Genomic DNA, 27,879 nt, shown 5'->3' on the forward strand with positions numbered 1-27,879 from the left:
GGCAGAGCATAAGTGTTTGAAATCAGACTAATTCCATCTAACCAGTTTTTTAGGATGGTGAAGACGTTCTCCCTTAACACATATGTGAGAACCCCTTGGCTGTAGCTGTCTAGTTATGGTAAATTATGTGGTATTACCTACCTTCACTGCATCGAAGAATGATGTTCTTTGTTTCAAATGAGTATAGTTAATTCATACTTCATTCTTATGAGACTAACTCACTCATAATTCCCCCTTTTTTTACCTGCATTGTTCTTGGCCTGCTGTGTAAGTGCCTCAAAATTAACTTGCTATGTAGGTAACACAAATCTAAAATATCTCAAAGCAAATTATTAGAATCATTCTAATTTTAAGATATTCTTTTATTTACAAAATTTAAGTTTACATGTCTTAGGCTTTTGAAATACATCTCAAATGTGGTGATCTATTGCTATTCTTCTTCTGTCCCATTTCATCAACTCCAGAGACACTTGACAACCACAATAGCAAAACAGCAACAATGTTACGTTGGCTAGACCCCATCCTAAAACAAAAACATATCTTCAGTTGAGAATATTTGCAAGACTAACACAATAAAACAAGCGTTTCACAGGTGCATGTAATTAACATTTTATGTTACATTTTGTTGGCGGTCAAGTTTCTGGTGGAATAATGTTGTCCATGGCATCCACTTTTCAAATGGTTCATTCTGTCTGGGTGCAGAAGTGGAAGCGATTGCAACCAAGTGTTCCACACAACTTCTGGTGGAACACAACTATATGCTGCAAACATGACAGACTGCAGAAACACGCCACTCCTCAGGACATGAAGAATGTGGATAAAATACACTAAAGGAAAACAAGTTTAACCACTGAGAGGATGCCAGTTTGGGAACACATCAAAATATGTGAACTGGTCATATCAAAATAGTCTCCAAAACAAGTGAGTTGAGTAAGACTGAATGTAAGTATTGTAACACTACTATCTTTATGAGACGAAGTGATACTGCATGCCTCCTAAATAATATTTTATCTCTAAAGTTGGACATGTAGACTAAAAATTTGTTCGCAACTGTTTTACAGATCTGTACTGACACAAAATTAATGACGTGGATATTTTATTGTTGAAAACAACACACACACACACACACACACACACACACACACACACAGTGGGAATACAAAAAGTAACTAAACAATAAATTCATTTGAAAAATATGTGAATGGAGACATGTCCTCCATTCCCGTAGTGCCCCCCCCCCCCCTGTCCCCCACCCTAATCTTCGCTAGCCCTGTCTTCCACCTGCCTACCCCTATACCTGCTCTCACTCCAGTACTACACATGCCTTCTATCCTGTCAAAGCACTTATATAGACCCCTCTTCTTAACTTCCCTCCTCTCACTTTCCCCATGCCATCCCCTGTCCCCCTCCCAGTACAGCCTCATGATGCTGCAGCCAGTAGCCCTATCCCGAGTCCACCATGTCCCTGCACGCTTCCAAGCATACTCCCTCACCCAGTTGTCTGTCTCCATCTCGCTTAGCTCTGACCCCCATGTACCCACCCCAGTTGTTGTTGTTTTGTGTGTGTGTGTGTGTGTGTGTGTGTGTGTTTCTAATTCTGAAAGACTTAGTCCAAAAGCTGACATACAAGGGTAAGTCAATTATTATCCACAATTTAGTTATATTTTTGTTTATTTTGGTAGTACTGTCGTTTTATGTCGATGACACATGCTTTACTTATTTGGTTGTTGCGTCTTTACAATTTTCAAGCTGCTAGGTTAGTTTTGTTATCGCTGTCATGCTGTTAATCATGGCTGCTCCGCGGGCTATTTGCACCAAAGAAGAGCAATGTTTAGTGATCTATTTTTTGTGGTTGGAAGGCGTATCAGGGGCCAAAATTTATCAAAGACTTTCGGTACAGTACGGGAACAGTGTTTTGCCACAACAGAATAGAAAAATTCTGAAATTGTCGCACTAGTGTTATGCACGATGGAGGAGCCGGACAACCATTTGCTGCCACAAATGAAGAAACCATTGAGCATTCATGTGAAATAATTCTCTTAGACAAACGGATTAACTATTGACAAAGTGACATCATCTGCAAATTATTCACAGTTCTGCCTATGAAATCATCCACAACAGACTTTGCTTTCATAAAGTTTGTACAAGATGGGCCCCAAAACAACTCACACAGTTGCATAAACAAACACGATTAGACATCTGCAAAAACAATGGTTCGCTATAGTAACGAAGGGGATAACTTCTTACAAGGGAGTGGTCAGACTTGTCATGCCGAAACATGTATTGCTTTTTTTAGCACTGTTATTTAACTGTGCAAAAGGTTCGTATGCAAAATAGTAGCTGCTGACATGAACTTGAAGTCACCTAAAAAAAAATCATGAACATGGCTGTTTTTCCTGCTTGGCACTTGCAGTGACGGCTGGCCACCCCTGGAAGTGGCAAGTCGAAAGCTTTGTGCGCACGGTCGGGAAGTGTGGCCGTCTTATCGTGGCATTCACTAAAGAGGAATATCGCTGCACGGTTTTGGTGGAAAGGGGAAACGAATATTCGTTTCTGTGGCATGCACGTCCTTTTAATTTCTGGTACGTATTTCGAAACATACCGTCCTGAAACTAGTTAGAGATGTGAAAGATGTTCTGTACATGTTCATCTATACTCCGCAAGCCACTTTACGGTGAACCTTCAATCTGCCCTCATAGGTGATGGCGAACCCTGTAAATGTTTTGCTGCTTGCCATGGAGATATACCACAGACACCAAATGAAGCAATCAACAGCAAACACACGTGAAGACTATGTGTTGTGCGACATGGTTGTTTAGCTTCTAGACGAGCATGTAAATGGCACAGACATGTGGCTAGATACAACTGAAACACTCGATATTGCAGACTGTGAATCTGCAGACGGCGAAGACACCGACGAAAGTTGCACTCATGAAGACTCTTCGAGTGATAGTGCCACGTACCATAATCAATTATCTCCGAAAGTAACACCAGCAACTACAATTACCGTATCAAACAAAGAAAAAGCGGTGACGTATTGGTAGAACGAAAGTGGTAAGAAACGCCTACGTGTCAGTACTGTTCAAAATAAGTATCGCTTTGTCCGTTCTGAAAGTGAATTGTATAGATGGAAAAAACAAGTCGCTGGACGACGTAAGAGTCGACTGGAAATTGCGATGGAGGTAAATGCGCGACTTTTTGAGCTATTTACCGATGCCAGACAACAGTCATTTAGTGTCAGCGACACAACTTTGCCTGTTTGGGCGTTAGAGATTGCCAACGCGATAGGCACTAAAGAATTACAGCTTTTCAAAGTTGGATTAGTCGCTTCAAAAGATCACATAAAATTGTGGCAAGAAAAATAACAAAATTTGTATCGAGAAACAGGTCGGAAAATGAAGTGACACAAATCGAAATGATAGAAGCTTTTCTTACAAATGCAAAAAATAAGATCGCTAGTTTTAGTGAATCGTACATGTACAATGCAGATCAGTCAGGTTTTCAAAAAGAAATGCGTGCCAAAAGAACACTGTCATTCAAAGGGGAAAAACATATTGAGGCGATTGCGCAGTCCACGACTACACTCACCCATTCATAAACATTAATGCCCATAATTAGTCTGGATGGTTCATTGCTGCCTAAACTATATGTATGTCTTCAAGAACCAACAGGATGTTGTGGACCACGTGTCAAAAGAACAATGTTCTACGCAAACAATCTTGTGGTCTACGCATCAAAGTCTGGAAAAATGCGAAATGAAAATGTTACACTTTTCATGCTTCAGGCTTTTCTTCCGTTCTGCGGGAACAAATCTCTTCTCCTTCTAGATTCGTGGTCAGGTCATAAAAGGTCTGATTCATTAAAAGCTGTATTTCGAGCCCACCCTGACAAAGAAGTAGAGATACTTCAGATTCCACCCGGCACGACGAACGTAATTCAATCTTTAGACAGAGAATTTTTCCGTCAGTGTAAGGCATTTTACAGAAAACTAACAGAGAAAATTATTGTGTGCAGATCACTGCAATTTCCTGTCTATCACCATGACAATATTCTCAAGCTGCAATCAGTAGAACATTATCAATTTTCCTCCCCATGGTTTCAGAATTTGATTAAATATGTGTGGCACTCCTCGAAATATACTGATACTAGGCCTGATTCATTCCTAACACCAGCCCAGTTTTGTCTACGGACATCTAACAACGTCTGTGATTCGCAGGGCTGTCATATGTCGTCTTTGCTTGTATGTTCTTGGTGCACAAAAAAACCTATGTTTTGAACATTGTATCAATATTTCGCATTTTTGTGGTAATTACAAGCAATAAAATTTGGACGTGTTCTAAACCGTATATTTATTTGTGTCTATTTCATGGCTATTTGGAAAGAATGTTGTAGATAACATATCAGCCATATTTGTCAACGAATGTTTAATTATCATACGATCGTTTTCACTGGGGGAATCGGCTCTCTCACTGCTGTGGCAAGAGAGCGGTGCGTAGGTAACGCCACGTTGTCCCTAGATAGTGTTGGTATAACACAGCAAGAGACATCAGGGTTGTACAAGAGCAGTTGTAAGTGCAGAAACCATGCGACAATAATGTCTTACTTCACAAATTGTTTACAGACTTCCAGGTCATGTCAGCAGCTAAAATTCTGCATACAGATTTTTTTGCGATGTTAACTCACAGTGGTAAAAAAAGCAACACAGGTTTCGACATGGCAAGTCTGACCATTCCCTTGTTAGACAGAATCATTACTGATGATGAAACATGGATCCATAATTACGAGCCAGAGAGTAAACGGCAGAGATGGAATGCAAACATCCAAATCTGCCATGCAAGAAAAAGTTCAAGACCCAACTTTCTGCAGAAAAACTGATGCTTATGGTTTTTTGGGATGTACAAGGTCCAGTACTGGAACATTATGGGGAAAGGGGCACAACAATAAACAGCGTACATTACAGTCAGATGCTTACTGCCACACTAAAGCCGGCAATTTGAGGCAAACGCCGAGGATTGCTGTCAAAAGGTGTTGTGTTGTTGCACGACAATGCCCATCTGAATACTGCTGCCCACACTGCTGAAATGCTCCATAAACTCAAATTTGAAGTACTGGATCATCCTCCATATAATCCCAATCTTGCCCCTTTAGGTGAAGAGTGGGAACTAGAGATGCCATTGGGCTACTGACAGTGAAAGGGGAGAGGTACATGGAGAAGTAAAGGAAGGATTATGTTGTGTTCATTGATCTTGAAAAGGCTTTTGGTCGTGTCAAATGGCACAAACTGATAGAAATCCTAAGGAAACATGGAGCTGACTTTAGGGATAGATGGCTAATTAGAAATTTATATTTGATCCAGAGAGCAAGAGTAAGAATAGGAGGTGTGATGAGTGAAGAAAAAGAAGTGGGAAGATGTGTAATACAAGGCTGTTGTTTATCACCAACACTGTTAAATACATACCTGGAGCAAATTATTAGTGGAAGTTTAGATGGAAGGAGAGGAGCTTGTATAGGGAGTCGGAGAGTGGAGTGTATAAGATTTGCGGACGACATGGTTGTGATGACAGAGTGTGCAAGAGAGATGGAACAAATGCTAGATGATCTGAACACAAAATTAGAAGAATATGGAATGAAGATTAACAAGGAGAAAATTAAATGCATGGTAATTGGAGGAAAGGGGAGAAAATGCAGTATGAAAATAGGGGGAGAGGAAATAGAGCAAGTGAATAACTTCAATTACTTGGGAAGTGTAATAATGGATGATACATATTGATCAACAGAAATTAGGAAAAGAATTACAATGGCAAAAGAAGGATTCAAGAGGAAACTGAAATTACTTTAAACAAAGATTTGAGGAAAAGACTTGCCAAATGTTACATCTGGAGTGTTGCACTGTATGGTGAGGAGACCTGGACACTGAGGAAGGAAGATGAAAGAAGATTGGAGGCACTAGAGATGTGGATATGGAGAAGAATGGAAAAAGTGAAATGGGAAGACCAGGTAAGGAATTAAGAAGTATTAAGAACAGTTGGAGAAGAAAGAAACATGCTGAAAGTTATCAGAAAGAGGAAACAGAACTGGACTGGACATTGTTTGAGGAAGGACTGTTTATTGAAGGAAGGAATAGAAGGAAAGGTGGAGGGAAAAAAGGGAAGACAGAAAAGAAGATATCAAATGCTGGATAATCTACTTGCCCCTTCTGATTATCACTTGTTTGGTCCACTTAAACAGGCATTAAGGGGCCGGTGACTTGCCTCGGACGAAGTGGTGAAAGAAGCAATGCATTCCTGACTCGCAGTTCAACTGAGAACTGTCTTTTATGAGGGCATCGGGAAGCTTGTTCAACGATGGACCAACTGCGTTGAAACGCAAGGAGACTATGTCAAAAAATGATGTTCTTGTAAGTTTCCTAATTGATTACAATAAAATTTTATAGCTACTTTGCAGAAAATAATTGACTTACCCTCGTATTTTTCATTTTGTCTTTTTGTGACTTAGTGCTTCCTCTACATGGTCAGTAGCAATCTGTGCTTTCCATATTGTTGTTAAATCATTTTAACATAAACTGTATTACTACTAAGTCTTCTACTTGGGAAAGTACAGCAGTCTGAAAGCTGCAATGTCATCTCACATTACCTCTAGTGTAGTGTCTGCATTTGTTGTTGCATAGCAAAAGTGTCAAATTAAGACATTTCCATATTTTCTTCAAATGATCTGAAACTTTATTCTCTGAGAGGTTGCATTCTAGCACCTGGATGGCCAGTTCACTTACATGCATCTGACATTCATGTTTGTCTGTGTGATTTGAGTACCTGATTTAAAAGTGCATGATGTGACAATTCAGGCACAAAACCTCTGCTTTATGGCACAGAAAGTGTGAAAGAGTTTAAAGAAAAATTAGGTATTCTGAAAGAGCTGTGAAGTCATTGCTGAAAAGAAATAACTAAAGTTACAGCAATGAAACTTTTCCGAACTCCAGTAAGAAAGAGCTAAAGACTGAAGTAAAAGAAATGCTAGGAGCACACCTTGGAATCAAAGCAAAAGTTGTTTCAATTGTGGTGCCTGTGGCTACAGGTCAAGAGACTACAATAACAAAAGCAAGAGAAAGAGATGCTTCAACTGCAACAAGTTTGACCTTATCTCACCTGAATGCACAAAGGAGAATAGTCAAAAGATAACAATAAATAAAAAAATCTACGAAGAAGAATATTAACAACTGTTAATTTAAAAATGCATGAATAAGTAATCATGAGGTGAAGGCATTTACTAACTTTGGCAGTTAATTTTAATGTGTTACGAGAAGATGTTTATGAGATTATGAATGCTCCAGGTTTGCGAGATACAGATTTAGTCTTGACAGGATTTGGGAAAAAATTTACTCTCTTCACAGGGGGTATTTTGCAGGCATTTTAGAGATTGATGACGTGAACATTTAAACAATTTTTTTATGTGGTCTTTAGAGACATTATGAATTTAGAAATGGTAGTTGGGAACAATCTTCTAGACCAAACTGAACTTTTAATAAACAAGGACAGAGTTACTATTAGAAATCCTGAAGGGGAAGCTCATCTGATGTACATCCATACAGCAGGCAAACCAGACTTAGATATTGAAAGCCCTGTTAGTGATGAAACAAAGGAATATATCTAAGATTTAGTGACTAATTACAACCTGACAAAGTGCATGCATGAATGAAGGTTACTGCGAACGAGGAACCACAGTATAGTAGACCCAGAAGATTGTCACAAGGAGAAAAAGAAATTACTGACAACCAAGTCTAGACGTGACTTGATCGAGGAACAATATAACTAAGTTGATCTGAATATAGTAACCAGATTTAGTTGGAAAAAGAAAAGTGTTGGGTATCACATCTGTAAAGATTACAAAAAATTAAACAAAATCACATTGCCCCTCACGGAACATCTTTTAGATGAACTACAGGACACCTGTGTGTTTTGCACACAAGACCTAAAGAACCGTTATTTTCCCGTTGATGTTTACAAGGAAAGCTGACAATATATGTCATTTATGACACACTCAGGACCGTTCCAGAGGAGGGAAGTTCTATTTGGGTTATCAAATTCACCTGCAGAGTTCCAATGTTTTATGAACACTGTATTTTTGGCATTTTGGAATTTTAAATTTATTAACATGGACAGTATAAAAACCGCAGCAAAGAGTAATGATGGGGCACTTCAAGATCTTTGTTTAGTGTAAAAACTGTAGCAGAAAACAGTTTTGAAAATAATTTAGCAAAATGCAGTTCTTTAAGAGAGCTGTTGAGTTTCTTGGGTGTGATATGGACAGAAGACAAATCCGGCCTCCTCCTGAGAAAACAATAGCTGTTCAAAGCTTTCCAGAGCTGAAATCTATTGCAACAATACAAAGTTTCCTAAGACTAGCATGATACTTCACGAGGTATAGCTAAATTTATTCTGCAGCTATCAAACCTGCAGGTGATTTGCTGAGAATACATGTTTAAAAGAAAGCAGAGATAAGCACTCATGAGGCTCAAATATATCCTTTCATCAGATCCAATTTTAAAAATCTACAACCCGAATCATGAATCAAGTACACACAGACACAAGCAAAGAAGGTTTTGGAGAGTGTTCCTACAAAACTCTCCAGATGATGAGAAGTTCCATCCAGTCACATAGGAGTAAAGTAACCCCACCTCAAAAGGAAAAATATGGAAGTTATGAGCTTAAAAGTTTTAGCTTTTGTTAATGACTCAGAGATGAAGAAGCTTGCACAGGATAGAGTAGCATGGAGAGCTGCATCAACCCAGTCTCTGGACTGAAGACCAAAAACAACAACATAGTGCCATCATCTGAGTGTATTTACTAGGAATACTTTTGCAACAGACTGCACTGCAATCAAAAAGACTTAGCATAAGAAAGACTTGTTACCAAGAATAGCAAGATGGGCTTGAGACATGGAAGACTATTTGTACACTATGGAACACCAATCCAATTATAGGATGAAATACAGAGATGTTTTAACTTGCGGTACAAATATACTGTTTGGTTTCGTAGATGGTTTAACAGCTAGAATCAGGAAAGCTCAAGATGAGAATAATGGTTTGTCTGTGGTCAAGAGCATTTTCAAAGAGCGGCCTTATCAAAAAATTTTAAGGATGGATGAATTCTTTCCAAGTTCTATATGGAACAGAAATTTCCAAATTGCAGAGGAAGTAAAACAAGATAATTATATACCAGATTTGACTGACAAAGTGAAAAGAGTGACCTGCAATTGCGTAAAATGTTTAACTGTGAACTGACATCAGGTGGTACCATCAGTTCAGTGTGCCATGAATTCAACAAACCACAGAAGTATTCAGAGAACACCATTTGAACTCTGGATAGGAGTTAAAATGCACAAACAGACTGATCCTCACATCACAAAATCGTTAGAAGAAGACATTATTACTTCAACTGAAGAAAAATGCAATAAACTGAAGGAAGATGCTAAACTACAAGAAGAAAACCAAACCTGGTGGTGATAAAAGAAACTGGACCAAAATTAAAGCTTAAGACCAAGAATTTAGGCCCCCATTGACTTACAAAAATTAAAATAAATGATATCTATGATGTGTGCTGAGAAGGTGATGACAATGAGAAAGTCCTAGGACAACATGTGCCGAATTTATGTTAGCCTGGCCAAGTGACTATTTATCTTCTGAGTTGGACGATTGCCAGTATGATCGAATGTGGGATTTGGGTGGGGGGGTTTAAGGGTTGTCCTGCTGGCGAGACTGGTGACATGCCAGAGAAGCTGAATAATGGTGAAAATTGTGTGTGTGTGTACTCAGAGAAACTATTATCAAGGAAGATTTTGTCTTTTTTTTTTCATTCAGTGCTAGAGTTTGTACCTCTGGTAAGAATAAATAGTTCTAAATAAAAGTCTGGACAGTTTTTCCTGCACACATCTATAAAATACAGAACCAGGAAGTGGTACAGTTCAGAAAAGTCACCCAGAACCCCAGGTCAGGGGAGACTTACCGGATGGGATGAGAGGGAAAGACTGATCGTTGGGGGTTGCACCGGAGGAGATTTGAAAACCTGAGAGCTTACAGGGGAAGATAATGTAACATGCAAGACAGAGATTGCCACTAAAACATTGTGCATGAGTTAATAAGAGTGAAAAGCTAAGTGCATTGCATGTAACACAGGTGGGAGGGGAGGCAGTGAAAAATAGACAAGTCAGAAAATGGAAGATGTAGGAAAATAGAATGGAGTGAAGAAAGGAGTAGTTACAGTGAATAAATGCTGAGACAGGAGGAGTTAATGTAAAGCCTGGTGGGTGGCAAGAATCAAGGACATGTTGTAGTGCTGTGTCCATCTAGTTCAAATCTTGTCTGGTACAGTCCCCAACAATCAGTCTGTGTGTGTGTGTGTGTGTTTTTTTTTTTTTTTTTTTTTTTCCCCTGCCACCGCTTGGAGAGTAGAATTTTATCTATCCGTTTATGTTATATTGTCAATAATTGATTATTTTATTTCTCAATTTACGTTATTTTTCAATTTCCTTTCATTCTGAATATGCTCTATATGGCAATGAATGTGGATTTTAATGAAAACAATTTCTCTATTGTACCTCCTGAATGATTTATTTCTACAATATAAAGAATCAACTTTAATTCCCTTGATAGCCGTCTACAAGCATACAAAGTACTGGAGGTACTAAAATTAATAATTTTGGTGTAGCTCTCATCTTTGTCTTCACACCACTTCAGCAGCTCTGCCATCAATTTCCTCAAACCACTTCTCATTCTGTATAGCAGGCTGAGAGATCACAGTCCTAAAAGTTCCAGACATAAAAATCTGAAGTGTTCACTGGGAACTGAACCTTAGGTACTTGTAATCAAAAACCCATGATACTGATTTCTAGCCTAGAAATTCACCGACTGTAACCTAGTCACATATTTCTGATTCATGTAAGTGTAATATTCAAAATTACATGTTTTCTTCCTCATGGAATGTATTGAGTTCCAGACCTACCAGCTTGCACAAGCATACTATTCACTGTGAAGAAAAGCACATTTGCCTGTTTGTGACATTGCTTATCACCCCAATGAGTAAGAAGTCAAAGCCTCCTGTAGCTACATCGTGACTTACAAAGTGTGCAAATTTTCTCTAGAGTCTTGTGAACCACACCTTCTGTTAAAAGCACTGATGAAAGTTCATAATCTTCTTCAAACATCAACTTTCAGTTCCCATACCTATGTGCTGCAAATTCAATGCTTGGGAAACATAAACTGCTATTTGATTCATTTGAAATTGGCACAGTAACAGGATTGCTTAGCACAACTGCAATCAGTACGTTTACCTGACAAAAACAGATAATATAACTGAAAAAGGCTGATTGTAGAATGAAGGCTTTCACGACCGGGTGACATGGCTGTTGATATACTTTCCGGGATGTGAGGTCGTGGTCCAAGAACTTTTCTGCTCCTTACGTTTCGTCCAGGACTGCGCTGGACTTCCTCAGAGGCGCTGCTCCGCTGAGTCTTGCCGACTGACTGGTCGAATTTATGATTTTCATAGCGGATATTTTTCCAGAAGATTTGACAGTTCTTTTCATACATTGTCCTACATCAAGTCAGTTCCAGTGGGATAATGAATTTTATGAACAACTTGATGGAGTAGCAATGGGTAATCCATTAGGCCCTGCGATTGCCAATCTTTACATGGAGAAATTTGAACAATCAGCCCTAGACAAAGCTAATAACAAACCATCTCGTTGGTATCGATATGTAGATGACACATTTGTGGTTTGGTCCCATGGCAGAAAGGCCTTGGACGATTTCTTTGATTATCTAAATAAAATTCACCCAAAAATACAGTTTACCATGGAAATAGAAAAGGATAACAGAATATCTTTCTTGGATGTCTTAGTTATGAGACGGTCCGATAGAAGCTTGGAATATAAAGTTTTTCAGAAGGCAACACATACGGACAGATATTTACATAAAAATTCTAATCATCATCCACAACAAAAAAGGGGTGTCATAAAACGTCTTGTCGATCAAGCGGAACGGATATGTACACCTGAACATTTGGATGCTGAAGTGAAACATCTGAAGCAGGCTTTTGAGAAAAACGGCTACTCAAGAAGAGAGATAAATAGAATTTTGCGTCCAAGGAATAGAAGACCAAAAGATAAGAATGAACCACAATGACAGAAAAATACAGTAGTTCTCCCTTTTATTAAAAAAGTAACAGATAGGATCGGTAAGATTTTACGAAAACATGACATAAAACCTGTCTTTAAACCAACAAAGAAAATAAGTCAAGTACTACGATCTGTGAAGGATAAACGCCCTCCCCTGTCGACATGTGGTGTGTATAAAATTCCATGTACCTGTGGTAAAGTTTATATTGGTAATACCAAAAGAAGCGTAAACACGCGACTGAAAGAGCATAAAAGTCTTTGTCGACTTGGAAAAATAGAAAAATCAGCTGTAGCGGAACATGCTCTTCAACCAGGCAACCACCAAGTGAAGTTTTCGGATACCGAAGTTTTATCTACAACGTTAAATTACTATCCACGGCTATATAGAGAAGCTATTGAAATTTATAAACATCACGATAATTTTAATAGGAAAGAGGAGGCTATGAAACTTAGTGATATATGGACAGTGGCTCTCCAAAATTGCTAACAATTTTTATCTTTGACAAGGTGGTAATCGATAGTCAACCTTATCTTTGCTATGGATCATCACTGCTCATCACGTGTCACCTGAACCACGCCCCCCTTTCTCACAATATATAAGTTGCTCTCAGACACCCGACCAGTCAGTCGGCAAGACTCAGCGGAGCAGCGCCTCTGAGGAAGTCCAGCGCAGTCCTGGACGAAACGTAAGGAGCAGAAAAGTTCTTGGACCACGACCTCACATCCCGGAAAGTATATCAACAGCCATGAAAAAGGCTGCTTCTGTGGTCCAGTGATTGGCATAATAGGTTAATGATGCACAATCCTTATTTTTGATCCTAGTGACCATATCAGGTTTTTATGTGATGGAAAGGTCAGAAATAGAGTCCACTGAACCTAACAAGATTAAATGAGAAGTTGTTTTATAAATATACATAGCAAACTTGACATGCAAACTGATGAAAAGGGAGCCAAACTGAAATGCTTACACAAGGCTTCAATCAAGCCTCATGACATTTATTTATTTCACTGATGATATCTAAACCACCTCCACGGCACAGCACATGCCACTTGTCTCTGTATCTAATTATTACACATTTTACTTTCAAACATACCATTTCTGCACTTGCGGAACCAAGTGCTCAAAGAAACAATTATGCAGTTTTGATTTTAAGTATGGTTGGAGATTTTACAATCATTCAAGTCTGACTCTTTAGTATACTGCAGTTGCAGACACTGTCACAACTGTTAGTGAAATCTGGCAGATTTTGTGCATGCCATGTGGCCTACGTGTCCTCACTTTGAAGAAGAGAGTGGATGGATTGGTTTTCCTGAACCCACATGAAGTGATCTGTAGTAGAAATTCACAACACATGCCAAATATTGGATTTGAGTGTGCTAGATTGGTTTAATGGTTATTAACAATTCAATGTGGTAAGGTATTATCACAGTATCATTAGATTTCAGGCCTAAATGACCTTAATATGTAAACAATTTCAGGTTTTGGTTGGAGCTCGAAGACGTGGAATGTAGTTGGCAGTTCTCCTGGGCATGAAAGATGATAACCTTCTGGAGTCAAAGTGATGGCAAGAGTTTCATATTTCTGAAGTTGGGGGTCAGCTCTTTCTAGTGCAGTTGGATTACTACCTGGCATTTATGACTGGTTTTGGAGTAGTGATTACTTTAAGTTTTCTTCACAGGTCAAAATGAGGCTGAAAATTTACCTGGATTCACTCTAAAATTTCCCTGGTTACAGCAGTGTGCAAGATCAATTATACAATGCAACACATCTTGTCAGAACGTCACAAAGGATGAAGTAAAGGATCATTTCAGCTTCCTGAAGTGATACAAGATTAACTATTCAGAAACAGCCTCATCATCATTCTTCAATAATCAGTATCAGCAAAGGTATTATTATTATTTCTTTCTTTTCTCAGACGTTATGTCTGGTCAAAAATGGAAAGTGACGCGGACCTTGATCAAGCGTGACTTCCTTTTAGCTGTACGGTATATGTTATATTGCATTTAGGAACTTTCGGGTAATTGAACGTGTATCAATAATTATGGATTTCTGTAGTTGTATATATAAGTTTGGATGTAGCTGTATTGCATTGATGTACTGGTGGATATTGTGTGGTATGACTCCTGTAGTTGATAGTATAATTGGTATAATGTCAACTTTATCCTGATGCCACATGTCCTTGACTTCCTCAGCCAGTTGGATGTATTTTTCAATTTTTTCTCCTGTTTTCTTTTGTATATTTGTTGTATTGGGTATGGATATTTTGATTAGTTGTGTTAATTTCTTCTTTTTATTGGTGAGTATGATGTCAGGTTTGTTATGTGGTGGTGTTTTATCTGTTATAATGGTTCTGTTCCAGTATAATTTGTATTCATCATTCTCCAGTACATTTTGTAGTGCATACTTGTACATGGGAACGTGTTGTTTTATAAGTTTATGTTGTAAGGCAAGCTGTTGATGTATTATTTTTGCTACATTGTCATGTCTTCTGGGGTATTCTGTATTTGCTAGTATTGTACATCCGCTTGTGATGTGATCTACTGTTTCTATTTGTTGTTTGCAAAGTCTGCATTTATCTGTTGTGATATTGGGATCTTTAATAATATGCTTGCTGTAATATCTGGTGTTTATTGTTTGATCCTGTATTGCAATCATGAATCCTTCCGTCTCACTGTATATATTGCCTTTTCTTAGCCATGTGTTGGATGCGTCTTGATCGATGTGTGGCTGTGTTAGATGATACGGGTGCTTGCCATGTAGTGTTTTCTTTTTCCAATTTACTTTCTTCGTATCTGTTGATGTTATGTGATCTAAAGGGTTGTAGAGGTGGTTGTAGTGGTGTAGCCGATGTATTTATATGAGTGATTGCTTTGTGTATTTTGCTAGTTTCTGCTCATTCTATAAAGAATTTTCTTAAATTTTCTACCTGTCCATAATGTAGGTTTTTTATATCGATAAATCCCCTTCCTCCTTCCTTTCTGCTTAATGTGAATCTTTCTGTTGCTGAATGTATGTGATGTATTCTATATTTGTGGCATTGTGATCGTGTAAGTGTATTGAGTGCTTCTAGGTCTGTGTTACTCCATTTCAATACTCCAAATGAGTAGGTCAATATTGGTATAGCATAAGTATTTATAGCTTTTGTCTTGTTTCTTGCTGTCAATTCTGTTTTCAGTATTTTTCTTTTAGTTCTTCTTTAATATTTGTATTATCTATTCCTATTTTTTGTCTGTATCCTAGATATTTATAGGCATCTGTTTTTTCCATCGCTTCTATACAGTCGCTGTGGTTATCCAGTATGTAATCTTCTTGTTTAGTGTGTTTTCCCTTGACTATGCTATTTTTCTTACATTTGTCTGTTCCAAAAGTCATATTTATATCATTGCTGAATACTTCTGTTATCTTTAGTAATTGGTTGAGTTGTTGACTTGTTGCTGCCAGTATAGCATGTATAGCTGCCATGTATAGCAAATGTGTGATTTTGTGTGGGTATGTTCCAGTAATATTGTATCCATAATTTGTATTATTTATCATGTTGGATATTGGTTCAGAGCAAGGCAGAACCAGAAAGGACTTAATGAGTCTCTTTGGTATATTCCACGCTTAATCTGTATTGGCTGTGATGTGATATTATTTGAATTTGTTTGAATATTAAGTGTGGTTTTCCAATTTCTCATTACTATGTTTAGGAACTGTATCAATTTCGGATCTACTTTGTATATTTCCAATATTTGTAGTAACCATGAGTGGGGTACACTATCAAAAGCTTTTTGGTAATCAATGTATGCTTAGTGTAGCGACCTTTGTTTAGTTTTAGCTTGATATGTCACCTCTGCATTTATTATCAGTTGCTCTTTACATCCTCGTGTTCCTTTGCAGCAGCCTGTTTGTTCTTCATTTATAATTTTGTTCTGTGTTGTATGTGTCAATAATTTCTGTGTAATGACTGAAGTTAATGTTTTGTATATTGTTGGTAGGCATGTTATGGGGCGATATTTAGCTGAGTTTGCTGTGTCTGCTTGATCTTTAGGTTTCAGATAAGTTATTCCATGTGTAAGTGTATCAGGGAATGTGTATGGGTCTGCAATGTAACTGTTAAATAATTTAGTTAGATGTGAATGTGTTGAGGTGAACTTCTTTAGCCAGAAATTTGCTATTTTATCTTTTCCAGGGGCTTTCCAATTGTGAGTAGAATTAATTGCTTGGGTGACTTCATGTTGCAAAATTATCACTTCAGGCATTTGTGGTATCATCTCGTATGCGTGTGTTTCTGCTTGTATCCACCGTGCATGCCTGTTATGTTGTACCGGGTTTGACCATATGTTGCTCCAGAAGTGTTCCATGTCTGTTGTGTTTGGTGGATTGTCTATTTTAATGTGTGTGTTATCTATTGTCTGGTAAAATTTCTTTTGGTTTGTGTTGAATGTTTGGTTTTGTTTCCTTCTATTTTCACTTTTTTTGTATCTTCAAAGTCGTTTGGCCAATGCTTGTAATTTCTGCTTCTTTTCATCTAATTGCTCTATTGCTTCTTGTTGTGAGATTTTACCTAACCTTTTTCGTTCTTTTTCTGACATTTCATTTCTTATAAATTGTGTTAGCTGTCCAATGTCTTTTCTCAGTTTTTCTATTCTGATCTGTAGCCTGTGTTGCCATGCTGGTTTTGTGGGTTTCTTCTGTGTGTTGGTTGGTTCTGATCTCTGCCTAGTGTGCATATTTAGTGTAGTGAGTGCTCCTATATAAACCAGTAGTTGTAACTCTTCCATAGTTGTATTTTCATTTATTTTGTTGTGTTTGATTGTGTTGATAGTTGTTATTGTTGTTTCGACTTGTGGGTTATTTGGTGGTCTAACGTCTGTATTGGTGTCTTTGTATTCTATATATGTCAGCTGAAATTTTTCTTCTATATCTAACATGTGTGTCACTTCGTGTTCTATTTGTGCTTGTTCTGGTGACTGTATTATTATTATTATTATTATTATTATTATTATTATTATTATTTACTCAATAGTAATACATATTTCTGCAGAAGATACTGCAAGTCCAGGTAAGGCCAGTAGCATACTTATGTGTTTTGTGCAACAATTTTGTTAGTGCTCACTGTGAGGTATGATGGAAATGGAAGTGGGAGTGTCAATCGACTACTGGCTCTCCACAGCCAATGAGTGAACAGTGGGCAAGCGACGTGTTTGGAAGCAACAGAATATTGTCAAGCGCCCCCCCCCCCTTTTTTTTTACCGAAGTGAACACAAGCAAATTTACATACGCAAACAATGCACAGGAAATTTGCTACTGAGCACCATCACTGACTTGTACCTGCAATCAGCATTTACACTGAAGCAAATGGAAGAAAACGTATGGGAGCGAACATCAAAGCATATGCTTTGTACTGTTTCTTGATGCTAATGTTGTTGTGGTACAGTTGCTGAACTCTTAGTCTGTACAGCACATTATAGTAACCTTCATATTGGTGATTGTGCCACATTTCAATGGTTGCTTTATATCTGATAGTGTGTGTAGGCTGCAGATTCCTCGGGTTGCGCGAACATGTGGTTGGGTTTCGGGTTCCGCTGAAAAGGTCAGGTGTCCAATATAAGCAGGAGGCAGCTACACGGGTAGCAGGAGCTGTGTGGCATGGACTGGGCAGTTTTTTAGGTTAGAGGGTCTCGGGAAAACAGAAGAAGAGCTTGCTGAAAGGTTCAAAGAAAACTTGAGTTTGATTTCAAACACGTACATGACTCGTACGATTATAGTTGGTAGCGACTTTAATTTACCCTCAATATGTTGGCGAAAATACATGTTTAATTCCAGAGGTACGCATAAAATATCATCCAAAATTGTGCTAAACGCATTCTCTGAAAATTATTTTGAGCAGTTAGTTCATGAGCCCGCACGAATAGTACACTGTTGTGAAAACACACTTGACCTCTCAGCAACAAATAATCATGAGTTAATAATGAGCATCAAAACTGATTCAGGGATTAGTGAACACAGGGTTGTCGTAGTGAGACTAAATACTGTAATCCCCAAATCCTCTAAAAATAAGTGAAAAATATACCTATTCAAAAAAGCAGACAAAAATTCACTTGACACCTTCCTGAAAGACAATCTCCACTCATTCCAAATTAATAATGTAAGTGTAGACGAGATGTGGCTTAAATTCAAAGAAATAGTATCAGCAGCAATTGAGAGATTTGTTGTTGTTGTTGTGGTCTTCAGTCCTGAGACTGGTTTGATGCAGCTCTTCATGCTGCCCTATCCTGTGCAAGTTTCTTAATCTCCCAGTACCTACTGCAACCTACATCCTTCTGAATCTGCTTAGTGTATTCATCTCTTGCTCTCCCTCTACGATTTTTACCCTCCAAGCTGCCCTCCAACGCTAAATTTGTGATCCCTTGATGCCTCAAAACATGTCCTACCAACCGATCCCTTCTTCTAGTCAAGTTGTGCCACAAACTTCTCTTCTCCCCAATCCTATTCAATACCTCCTCATTAGTTACATGATCTACCCATCTAATCTTAAGCATTCTCCTGTAGCACCACATTTCGAAAGCTTCTATTCTCTTCTTGTCCAAACTATTTATCGTCCATGTTTCACTTCCATACATGGCTACACTCCATACATATACTTTCAGAAACAACTTCCTGACACTTAAATCTATACTCGATGTTAACAAATTTCTCTTCTTCAGAAATGCTTTCTTTGCCATTTCCAGTCTACATTTTATATCCTGTCTACTTCGACCATCATAAGTTATTTTACTCCCTAAATAGCAAAATTCCTTTACTACTTTAAGTGTCTCATTTCCTAATCTAATCCCCTCAGCATCACCCGATTTAATTTGACTACATTCCATTATCCTCGTTTTGCTTTTGTTGATGTTCATCTTATATCCTCCTTTCAAGACACTGTCCATTCCGTTCAACTGCTCTTCCAAGTCCTTTGCTGTCTCTGACAGAATTACAATGTCATCGGCGAACCTCAAAGTTTTTACTTCTTCTCCGTGAATTTTAATACCTACTCCGAATTTTTCTTTTGTTTCCTTTACTGCTTGCTCAATATACAGATTGAATAACATCGGGGAGAGGCTACAACCCTGTCTCACTCCTTTCCCAACCACTGCTTCCCTTTCATGCCCCTCGACTCTTATAACTGCCATCTGGTTTCTGTACAAATTGTAAATAGCCTTTCGCTCTCTGTATTTTACCTCTGCCACCTTCAGAATTTGAAAGAGAGTATTCCACTCAACATTGTCAAAAGCTTTCTCTAAGTCTACAAATGCTAGAAACGTAGGTTTGCCTTTTCTTAATCTTTCTTCTAAGATAAGTCGTAAGGTTAGTATTGCCTCACGTGTTCCAACATTTCTACGGAATCCAAACTGATCTTCCCCGAGGTCTGCTTCTACCAGTTTTTCCATTCGTCTGTAAAGAATTCGCGTTATTATTTTGCAGCTGTGACTTATTAAACTGATAGTTCGGTAATTTTCACATCTGTCAACATCTGCTTTCTTTGGGATTGGAATTATTATATTCTTCTAGAAGTCTGTGGGTATTTCGCCTGTCTCATACATCTTGCTCACCAGATGGTAGTGTTTTGTCATGACTGGCTCTCCCAAGGCTGTCAGTAGTTCTAATGGAATGTTGTCTACTCCCGGGACCTTGTTTCGACTCAGGTCTTTCAGTGCTCTCTCAAACTCTTCACGCAGTATCTTATCTCCCATTTCGTCTTCATCTACATCCTCTTCCATTTCCATAATATTGTCCTCAAGAACATTGCCCTTGAATAGACCCTCTATATACTCCTTCCACCTTTCTGCTTTCCCTTCTTTGCTTAGAACTGGGTTGCCATCTGAGCTCTTGATATTCATACAAGTGGTTCTCTTCTCTCCAAAGGTCTCTTTAATTTTCCTGTAGGCAGTATCTATCTTACCCCTAGTGAGACAAGCCTCTACATCCTTACATTTGTCCTCTAGCCATCCCTGCTTAGCCATTTTGCACTTCCTGTCGATCTCATTTTTGAGACGTTTGTATTCCTTTTTGCCTGCTTCATTTACTGCATTTTTATATTTTCTCCTTTCATTAATTAAATTCAATATTTCTTCTGTTACCCAAGGATTTCTATTAGCCCTCGTCTTTTTACCTACTTGATCCTCTGCTGCCTTCACTACTTCATCCCTCAGAGCTACCCATTCTACTTCTACTGTATTTCTTTCCCCCATTCCTGTCAATTGTTCCCTTATGCTCTCCCTGAAACTCTCTACAACCTCTGGTTCTTTCAGTTTATCTAGGTCCCATCTCCTTAAATTCCCACCTTTTTGCAGTTTCTTCAGTTTCAATCTGCAGTTCATAACCAATATATTGTGGTCAGAATCCACATCTGCCCCTGGAAATGTCTTACAATTTAAAACCTGATTCCTAAATCTCTGTCTTACCATTATATACATTATATGATCTATCTGATACCTTTTAGTATCTCCAGGATTCTTCCAGGTATACAACCTTCTTTTACGATTCTTGAACCAAGTGTTAGCTATGATTAAGTTATGCTCTGTGCAAAATTCTACAAGGCGGCTTCCTCTTTCATTTCTTCCCCCCAATCCATATTCACCTACTATGTTTCCTTCTCTCCCTTTTCCTACTGACGAATTCCAGTCACCCATGACTATTAAATTTTCGTCTCCTTTCACTACCTGAATAATTTCTTTTATCTCGTCAAACATTTCATCAATTTCTTCATCATCTGCAGAGCTAGTTGGCATATAAACTTGTACTACTGTAGTAGGCATGGGCTTTGTGTCTATCTTAGCCACAATAATGTGTTCACTATGCTGTTCGTAGTAGCTTCCCCGCACTCCTATTTTTTTACTCATTATTAAATCTACCCCTGCATTACCTCTATTTGATTTTGTATTTATAACCCTGTATTCACCTGACCAAAAGTCTTGTTCCTCCTGCCACCGAACTTCACTAATTCCCACTACATCTAACTTTAACCTATCCATTTCCCTTTTTAAATTTTCTAACCTACCTGCCCGATTAAGGGATCTGACATTCCATGCTCCGATCCGTAGAATGCCAGTTTTCTTTCTCCTGATAACGACGTCCTCTTGAGTAGTCCCCGCCCGGAGATCCGAATGGGGGACTATTTTACCTCCGGAATATTTTACCCAAGAGGACGCCATCATCATTTAATCATACAGTAAAGCTGCATGTCCTTGGGAAAAATTACGGCTGTAGTTTCCCCTTGCTTTCAGCCGTTTGCAGTACCAGCACAGCAAGGTCATTTTGGTTAATGTTACAAGGCCAGATCAGTCAATCATCCAGACTGTTGCCCCTGCAACTACTGAAAAGGCTGGTGCCCCTCTTCAGGGACCACATGTTTGTCTGGCCTCTCAACAGATACCCCTCCGTTGTGGTTGCACCTACGGTACGGCCATCTGTATCGCTGAGGCACGCAAGCCTCCCCGCCAACGGCAAGGTCCATGGTTCATGGGGGAAGATTGAGAGATTTATACCAAATAAATTAACAAACGACGGAGCTGATCGTACTTGGTACACAAAACAGGTTAGAACACTGTTGCAGAACAACGAAACAAACATGCCAAATTTAAACAGACGCAAAACCCAAAGATTCTCGTCTTTTACAGAAGCTCTAAATTTAGCGCGGACGTCAATGCGAGATTCTTATAACAGTTTTCACAGCGAAACTTTGTCTCGAAACCTGGCAGAAAATCCAAAGAGATTCTGGTCATATGTGAAGTATGTTAGAGGCAAGAAACAATCAATGCCTTTTCTGAGAGTTAGCAAGGGAGATACTATCGAAGACAGTGCTGCCAAAGCAGAGTTACTAAACACAGCCTTCCGAAATGCCTTCACAAAAGACGACGAATTAAATATTCCAGAATTCGAATTGAGAACAGCTGCCAACATGAGTAACATAGAACTAAATACCCTTGGATTAGTGAAACAACTTAAATAACTTAATAAAAGCAAGTCTTCTGGTCCAGACTGTATACCAATTAGGTTCCTTTCAGAGTATGCTGATGCATTAGCTCCATACTTAACAATCACATACAACTGTTTGCTCAATGAAAGATCCGACCCAAAGACGGGAAAGTTGCACAGGTCACACCAATATTCAAGAAAGGTAGTAGGAGTAATCCACTAAATTACAAGCCCATATCGTTAACATCGATATGCAGCAGGATTTTGGAACATATATTGTGTTCGAACATTATGAATTACCTCGAAGAAAACGGTCTATTGACACACAGTTAACATGGGTTTAGAAAACATCGTTCCGGTGAAACACAACTATCTCTTTATTCACATGAAGTGCTGAGTACTACTGACAAGGGATTTCAGATCGATTCTGTATTTCTGGATTTCCGGAAGGCTTTTGACACTGTACCATATAAGCGGCTCGTAGTGAAATTGCTTGCTTATGGAATATCGTCTCAGTTATGCGATTGGATTTGTGATTTCCTGCCAGAGAGGTCTCAGTTCATAGTAACTGACGGAAAGTCATTGAGTAAAACAGAAGTGATTTTTGGCATTCCCCAAGGTAGCGTTATAGGCCTTTTTCTGTTCCTTATCTATATGAACTATTTGGGAGACTATCTGAGCAGCGGTCTTCGGTTGTTTGCAGATGATGCTGTCGTTTATCAACTAATGAAGTCATCAGAAGATCAAAAGAAACTGCAAAATGATTTAGAAAAGATAGATGAATGGTGTGAAAAGTAGCAGTTGACCCTAAATAATGGAAAGTGTGAGGTCATCTACACGAGTGCTAAAAGTAACTCGTTAAACTTCAGTTACACGATAAATCAGTCTAATCCAAAAGCCATAAATTCAACTAAATACCTAGGTATTGTAATTACGAACAACTTAAATTGGAAGGAACACACAGAAAATGTTGTGGGGAAGGCTAACCAAAGACTGTGTTTTATTGGCAGGACACTTTGAAAATGTAACAGATCTACCAAGGAGACTGCCTACACTTCGCTTGTCTGTCCTCTTTTAGAATACTGCTGCGCAGTGTGGGATCCTTACCAGATAGGACTGATGGAGTACATCGAAAAAGTTCAAAGAAAAGCAGCATGTTTTGTATTCTCATGAAATATGGGAGAGAGCGTCACAGAAATGATACAGGATTTGGGCTGGACATCATTAGAAGAAAGGCGTTTTTCGTTGCGACTGAATCTTCTCAAGAAATTCCAATCACCAACTTTCTCTTCAGGATGTGAAAATATTTTGTTGACGCCGACCTACATAGGAAGGAATGATCACCACAATAAAATAAGGGAAATCAGAGCTCGTACGGAAAGATGTAGGTGTTCATTCATTCCGTATACTATACGAGATTGGAATAATAGGGAATTGTGAAGGTGGTTCGATGAACCCTCTGCCAGGCGGCAGAGTATCCATGTAGATGTAGATGTAGATGACAGTTTCTGATGTCTGCAGTGCCATATACAAAGCACTGTCATGGATTGTACTACAGTAAGCATAAAGAAGATATTGCAAATCAAATACAATTAATGAAATGTGAAATATGCATACACCTTGTCATATAGACTAATTGATAAAACTTGATTCACACAATTTAAGGAAAAGGTTAGATTGCTACTCATCGTAAAGATAACACTGAGTTGCCGACAGGCACATCAAAGAAACTGTTACACATTTAGCTTTCGGCCAAAGCCTTCTTCAGAAAAGAAAAAAACACGCGCGCGCGTGTGTGCGTGTGTGTGTGTGTGTGTGTGTGTGTGTGTTTCTTTTCTGACGAAGGCTTTGGCCGAAAGCTGAACATGTACCACACTTTTCATTGTGCCTGACTGCAACTCAATATCTCATCTTTGCCATGAGTAGCAATCCCTCCTTTTCTTTATATTGTTCATATTCCAACCTGAAGTTTCCATTCTTTAAATCTGATACATAGTTTGTTAGAGGGCAGATAGTATATTCCTGAGTAAACAATAATTATTATTATCATCATCATCATCATCAAAACTCTCCGACGTAACAATGGAACATCACCAATGTAATTACCGATACTATGAACATAAGCAAAGAGAATAATTTTCAAGGAAAGTTATTGTGCTTTTCCTTTATAAAAGTAAGAATTATTAAGTCTGTGCTTATTCACTCGATTCCCACCTGATACAAGCATTTAATGAAGTTATCTTTCTCAAGTCCCAAGGAGGACACAGTGCTTCAAAACTTTTCTACCAATCACATATCTTTTCCTTCAGCATTCGTGCTGTAGATCTGTCAGATCTCAGAAGTGAATATGATATCTATATTCATCTATCAGCAACATTACATTCTCACTGGAGCACTCCACCGCTAACACAACTATGTCAAAACAACAAAAGTAGACAAGATAGCTGTGAAAGCTTTCTGTGCTGTTAACTCTCGAGCAGAGAGGATATGAATATGAATCATGCATGAACTAATGCCTTTTGCAAAAGCCCATCCAGCATTTACAACAGAAAATTCTCATTCACTGTTGTGAATTTGCTTTTGCTTGCTACAGTATAAAGAGGGCTTCACATTCTGGCATCAATACAAATGATAAACGCATTTCATACTCAGCCACCCACACATCCACATAACCACAACCTCTGAAATTTTTAACATATTCAGAAGAAACAGCCTAACATTTAATCTTACATTCAGTAATCATACTCAGGTAAATACTGTAGTTTCAGAAATAATTACATCTTCTTTGCTTATGGTTAATCATCTGTGAACTCAGTAACCTGCTTTAATAGATTTCCAACTGATAGTAATATCAGTGTGTCAACTGGACACAGACTGGGGGGGGGGGGGTACAGTACTATGTTGACTGACTGATCTTATGTGGTTTGTATTAGTTGTCCCTCTTTGTGATTTACCCTGCCACAAAGTAACTATGCAACTATGTCTACAGTTGTATGTCCTATTATCCTGGGCATTTCTGAAACAATGTAAAGGCTACATCACAATAGCTGGAACATGATCTGACACCACCTACCATAAAACATAAATTGTATAATGTGTCACAGCTAAATTCTGTGGAACTGATAACATGAGCCAAGGAGAATTACATAAAATATTTCAGAGTTCTCAAGACATACCTTGGTCAATTACATATGTTTGGAACTGCATAAAACTAATACTTACCTGTAAAGATTCGACTGACAAATATGTTTCCAATTTCCATTCTACCAAGAAAATAAAAGCTGGACAAAGCTGACATAATGAAGAGAGGACTTCCAAGGGCAGCTTTGAAACGTCTAGAATTCCTTGGAGACAGCAACATTTCCTAGCAAATAACAGAAAAATGTTACAATGCAGTTGATTCTGCTCTAGCAAATAATCCTTATGACTTTCTATATTCAAAAGCTGACAACAGTCAAGTAAGAACACTGTACGTGTTATAGGCTATTTACAAAACATAAACAAGAAGGTCAACTAAAAAACACTATGAAAACATCTTAGACTGATGGTAAAAGTTAATACTGCCATATAGAAGAAAACAAAGAAATAAAATAACAGGAAATTATATGGGGAAGTTACGAGATGGAGTGAAAAGAGTCACATAATACCCTGCTTGTCTTCCCTTGTTCCTTCAAAGATTCCTTCTTAAGCCACAGGTGAATCTTGAAAATAATGTTTCGTATGAAGCAGAGGAAGAGAATAGTGTGTTTAAATTTTCAGAAAATCATCAGAGTCTGCAGCAAGCTTATAAAACAAACCGCAAAGATAACATTTCCTCACGGCAGTATCATTCACAATTACGTACTAGACTTCAAACACAAAGAAATTACTATCACTTTAAAGAATCCATACATCAATAATAAATTCTGAACCTTTTTAGTATACAACAGTGATTTGGATTCCCCCACCAGGCTGAACAGCAATTTGAAGGACATGTCAGAGATATTTAGGCTACATATTCTGGCCGCAACTCACTCCTACCTGACGTACAGCCGCAACCGCAACTGTGTCACATGGGGGCATCCATTGATGCCAGAGTGCCTGTAAGTACCATGTTCACACACCCGCCAGCTCACTGAATCCTGAGATACACACCATTGATTGGTAGTGTGTTTACGTTATCTGTATTACATTTTTGATTCAGATTGCCCCCAGAACACTTTGTGTACACTTAAGATGACTTCTGCTATGCTCTCTACTTGGTTTGGCTAGCATTTCACTTTTTTAACTCCGCTGCCATCGACTCCAGGAAACATGTCTTTGTTCAAACTGTCTCTTGCACTATCACCAATGCAAGTGATTATAAACTATGTTCTACCTACGCAGAGTAGGATAGAACGGTTCCTTTTTCCAAATGAATAGTTTGTCACGTAATTTGAAAGTTATAGAAGAAGTATCCACACATTAATCACTTATTGGCAAAGCATCGCTACCTTAGTTATGCAGAACCACGCTTCACTGCTGCTGCATTCCTCCTTATTCAATGACTTCTGATACCATTTTTTGGAAAAATCTGCTAACTTTTACAAGTTTCATAAAAGTAAGTGTGTGTGTGTGTGTGGGGGGGGGGGGGGGGGGCACGCTCGTGCGCAAGTGTGTACATGAACATGCCGCCGCCCCCCCCCCCTCTCTCTCTCTCTCTCTCTCTTTCCCTCCCCCAAAACCCCTCCCAGATGTGACCTACAAGGAGAAAGACTAATAACTGTGCCTAGTTTCACAACTCTTTAGACCACAAGAAGGGGTTCACAATAAGTCAAATGGGTGTCCATTGTATAAGCAATACTTTATCAGGAACTTACAATCTGTAGCCTTGAACTATCTCAACATTAGAAAATAATAAAATATATAATTGCACCACACAGTTCTCATGGAACACTACAGGTTTCCACTTTTAAGCCATACCTAAAAACACCAACAGGTGTTGTAAATTAAAGGAAGATCTAGGAAAAGCACAGTTTGCACTTTTCAAACAATATTTTATTAAGCCAATTTTATAAGATTGTCAGAATTACAAGAAAAATTAAATGAATAATCCCGAAATACTGTCCTTTACTCTTTGGAAAAATTTAGAGAAGTAAGTTCCTTATTTCTGCCAGCATAACATACCACTGGGAGTTGCTCACACTAGGTGTTGTTGGCAAACATATTTACAGTGGGGGAAAAGAAACCGTTATTTACAGTGCAAGGGAAAAGAGCTTGCAATGACATGAAACTGTTTCACAGCTGCACAGCAAAACTTTGTGAATGGCGAATTATCTTCCTTCACCAGACATGTACAAATGCCATATTTACACATCATCTCACACCAACTGGCTAAGCTATTTAAAAACACAGACATCAGAAACACTTTTGTCATCACCAAAAAACTTAAGGATGAAAGTATTGCATGCCACCACAAAACTAGTTGACGATTCAAGTGAACGAGTAATTTACTAAGTGACATGCTGTCACTGCAACAAGCATTAATACCCCAAATGGATAGGAATGTTAAAACCTTTTTGAAAAAAGCATGTCGACTTAACAAATGGAAAAAGTCATTCATAGCTAAACACATCAGCTAAATAGGACACATCGTTGCAACATATAATTATCTTCAAATACTGCAAACTTTACAGAAGAACTGGAAAATGGACATCTTGGAAGAAAGTGAAATATTCATCCAGAGTCAAAATGAAAAAAATGAAATTGCAAATGCAACAACAGATTTCAAGAATTCACAAGTCTTCACC

General features: G+C 38.4%; 1 protein-coding gene across 3 annotated transcripts in view; it reads right to left on the reverse strand.

The window, feature by feature from the left end:
• Positions 1–341: 341 nt before the first annotated feature.
• The window catches only part of LOC126259765 (protein-cysteine N-palmitoyltransferase Rasp), a 167,608-nt gene continuing 140,070 nt past the window's right edge, over positions 342–27,879 (reverse strand). For all 3 annotated transcript variants that reach the window (XM_049956767.1, XM_049956766.1, XM_049956768.1), the window contains 2 exons: positions 25,334–25,475; positions 342–523 (listed from right to left, as the gene is read on the reverse strand). In XM_049956767.1, the coding sequence (XP_049812724.1) occupies positions 411–523; positions 25,334–25,475 (255 nt within the window). In that variant the 3' untranslated portion in view covers positions 342–410. The remainder of the gene's footprint in view (positions 524–25,333; positions 25,476–27,879) is intronic.

Source organism: Schistocerca nitens, chromosome 5, assembly GCF_023898315.1.
Source record: "Schistocerca nitens isolate TAMUIC-IGC-003100 chromosome 5, iqSchNite1.1, whole genome shotgun sequence".
In the NCBI taxonomy this organism is placed as follows: Eukaryota; Metazoa; Arthropoda; class Insecta; order Orthoptera; family Acrididae; genus Schistocerca; species Schistocerca nitens.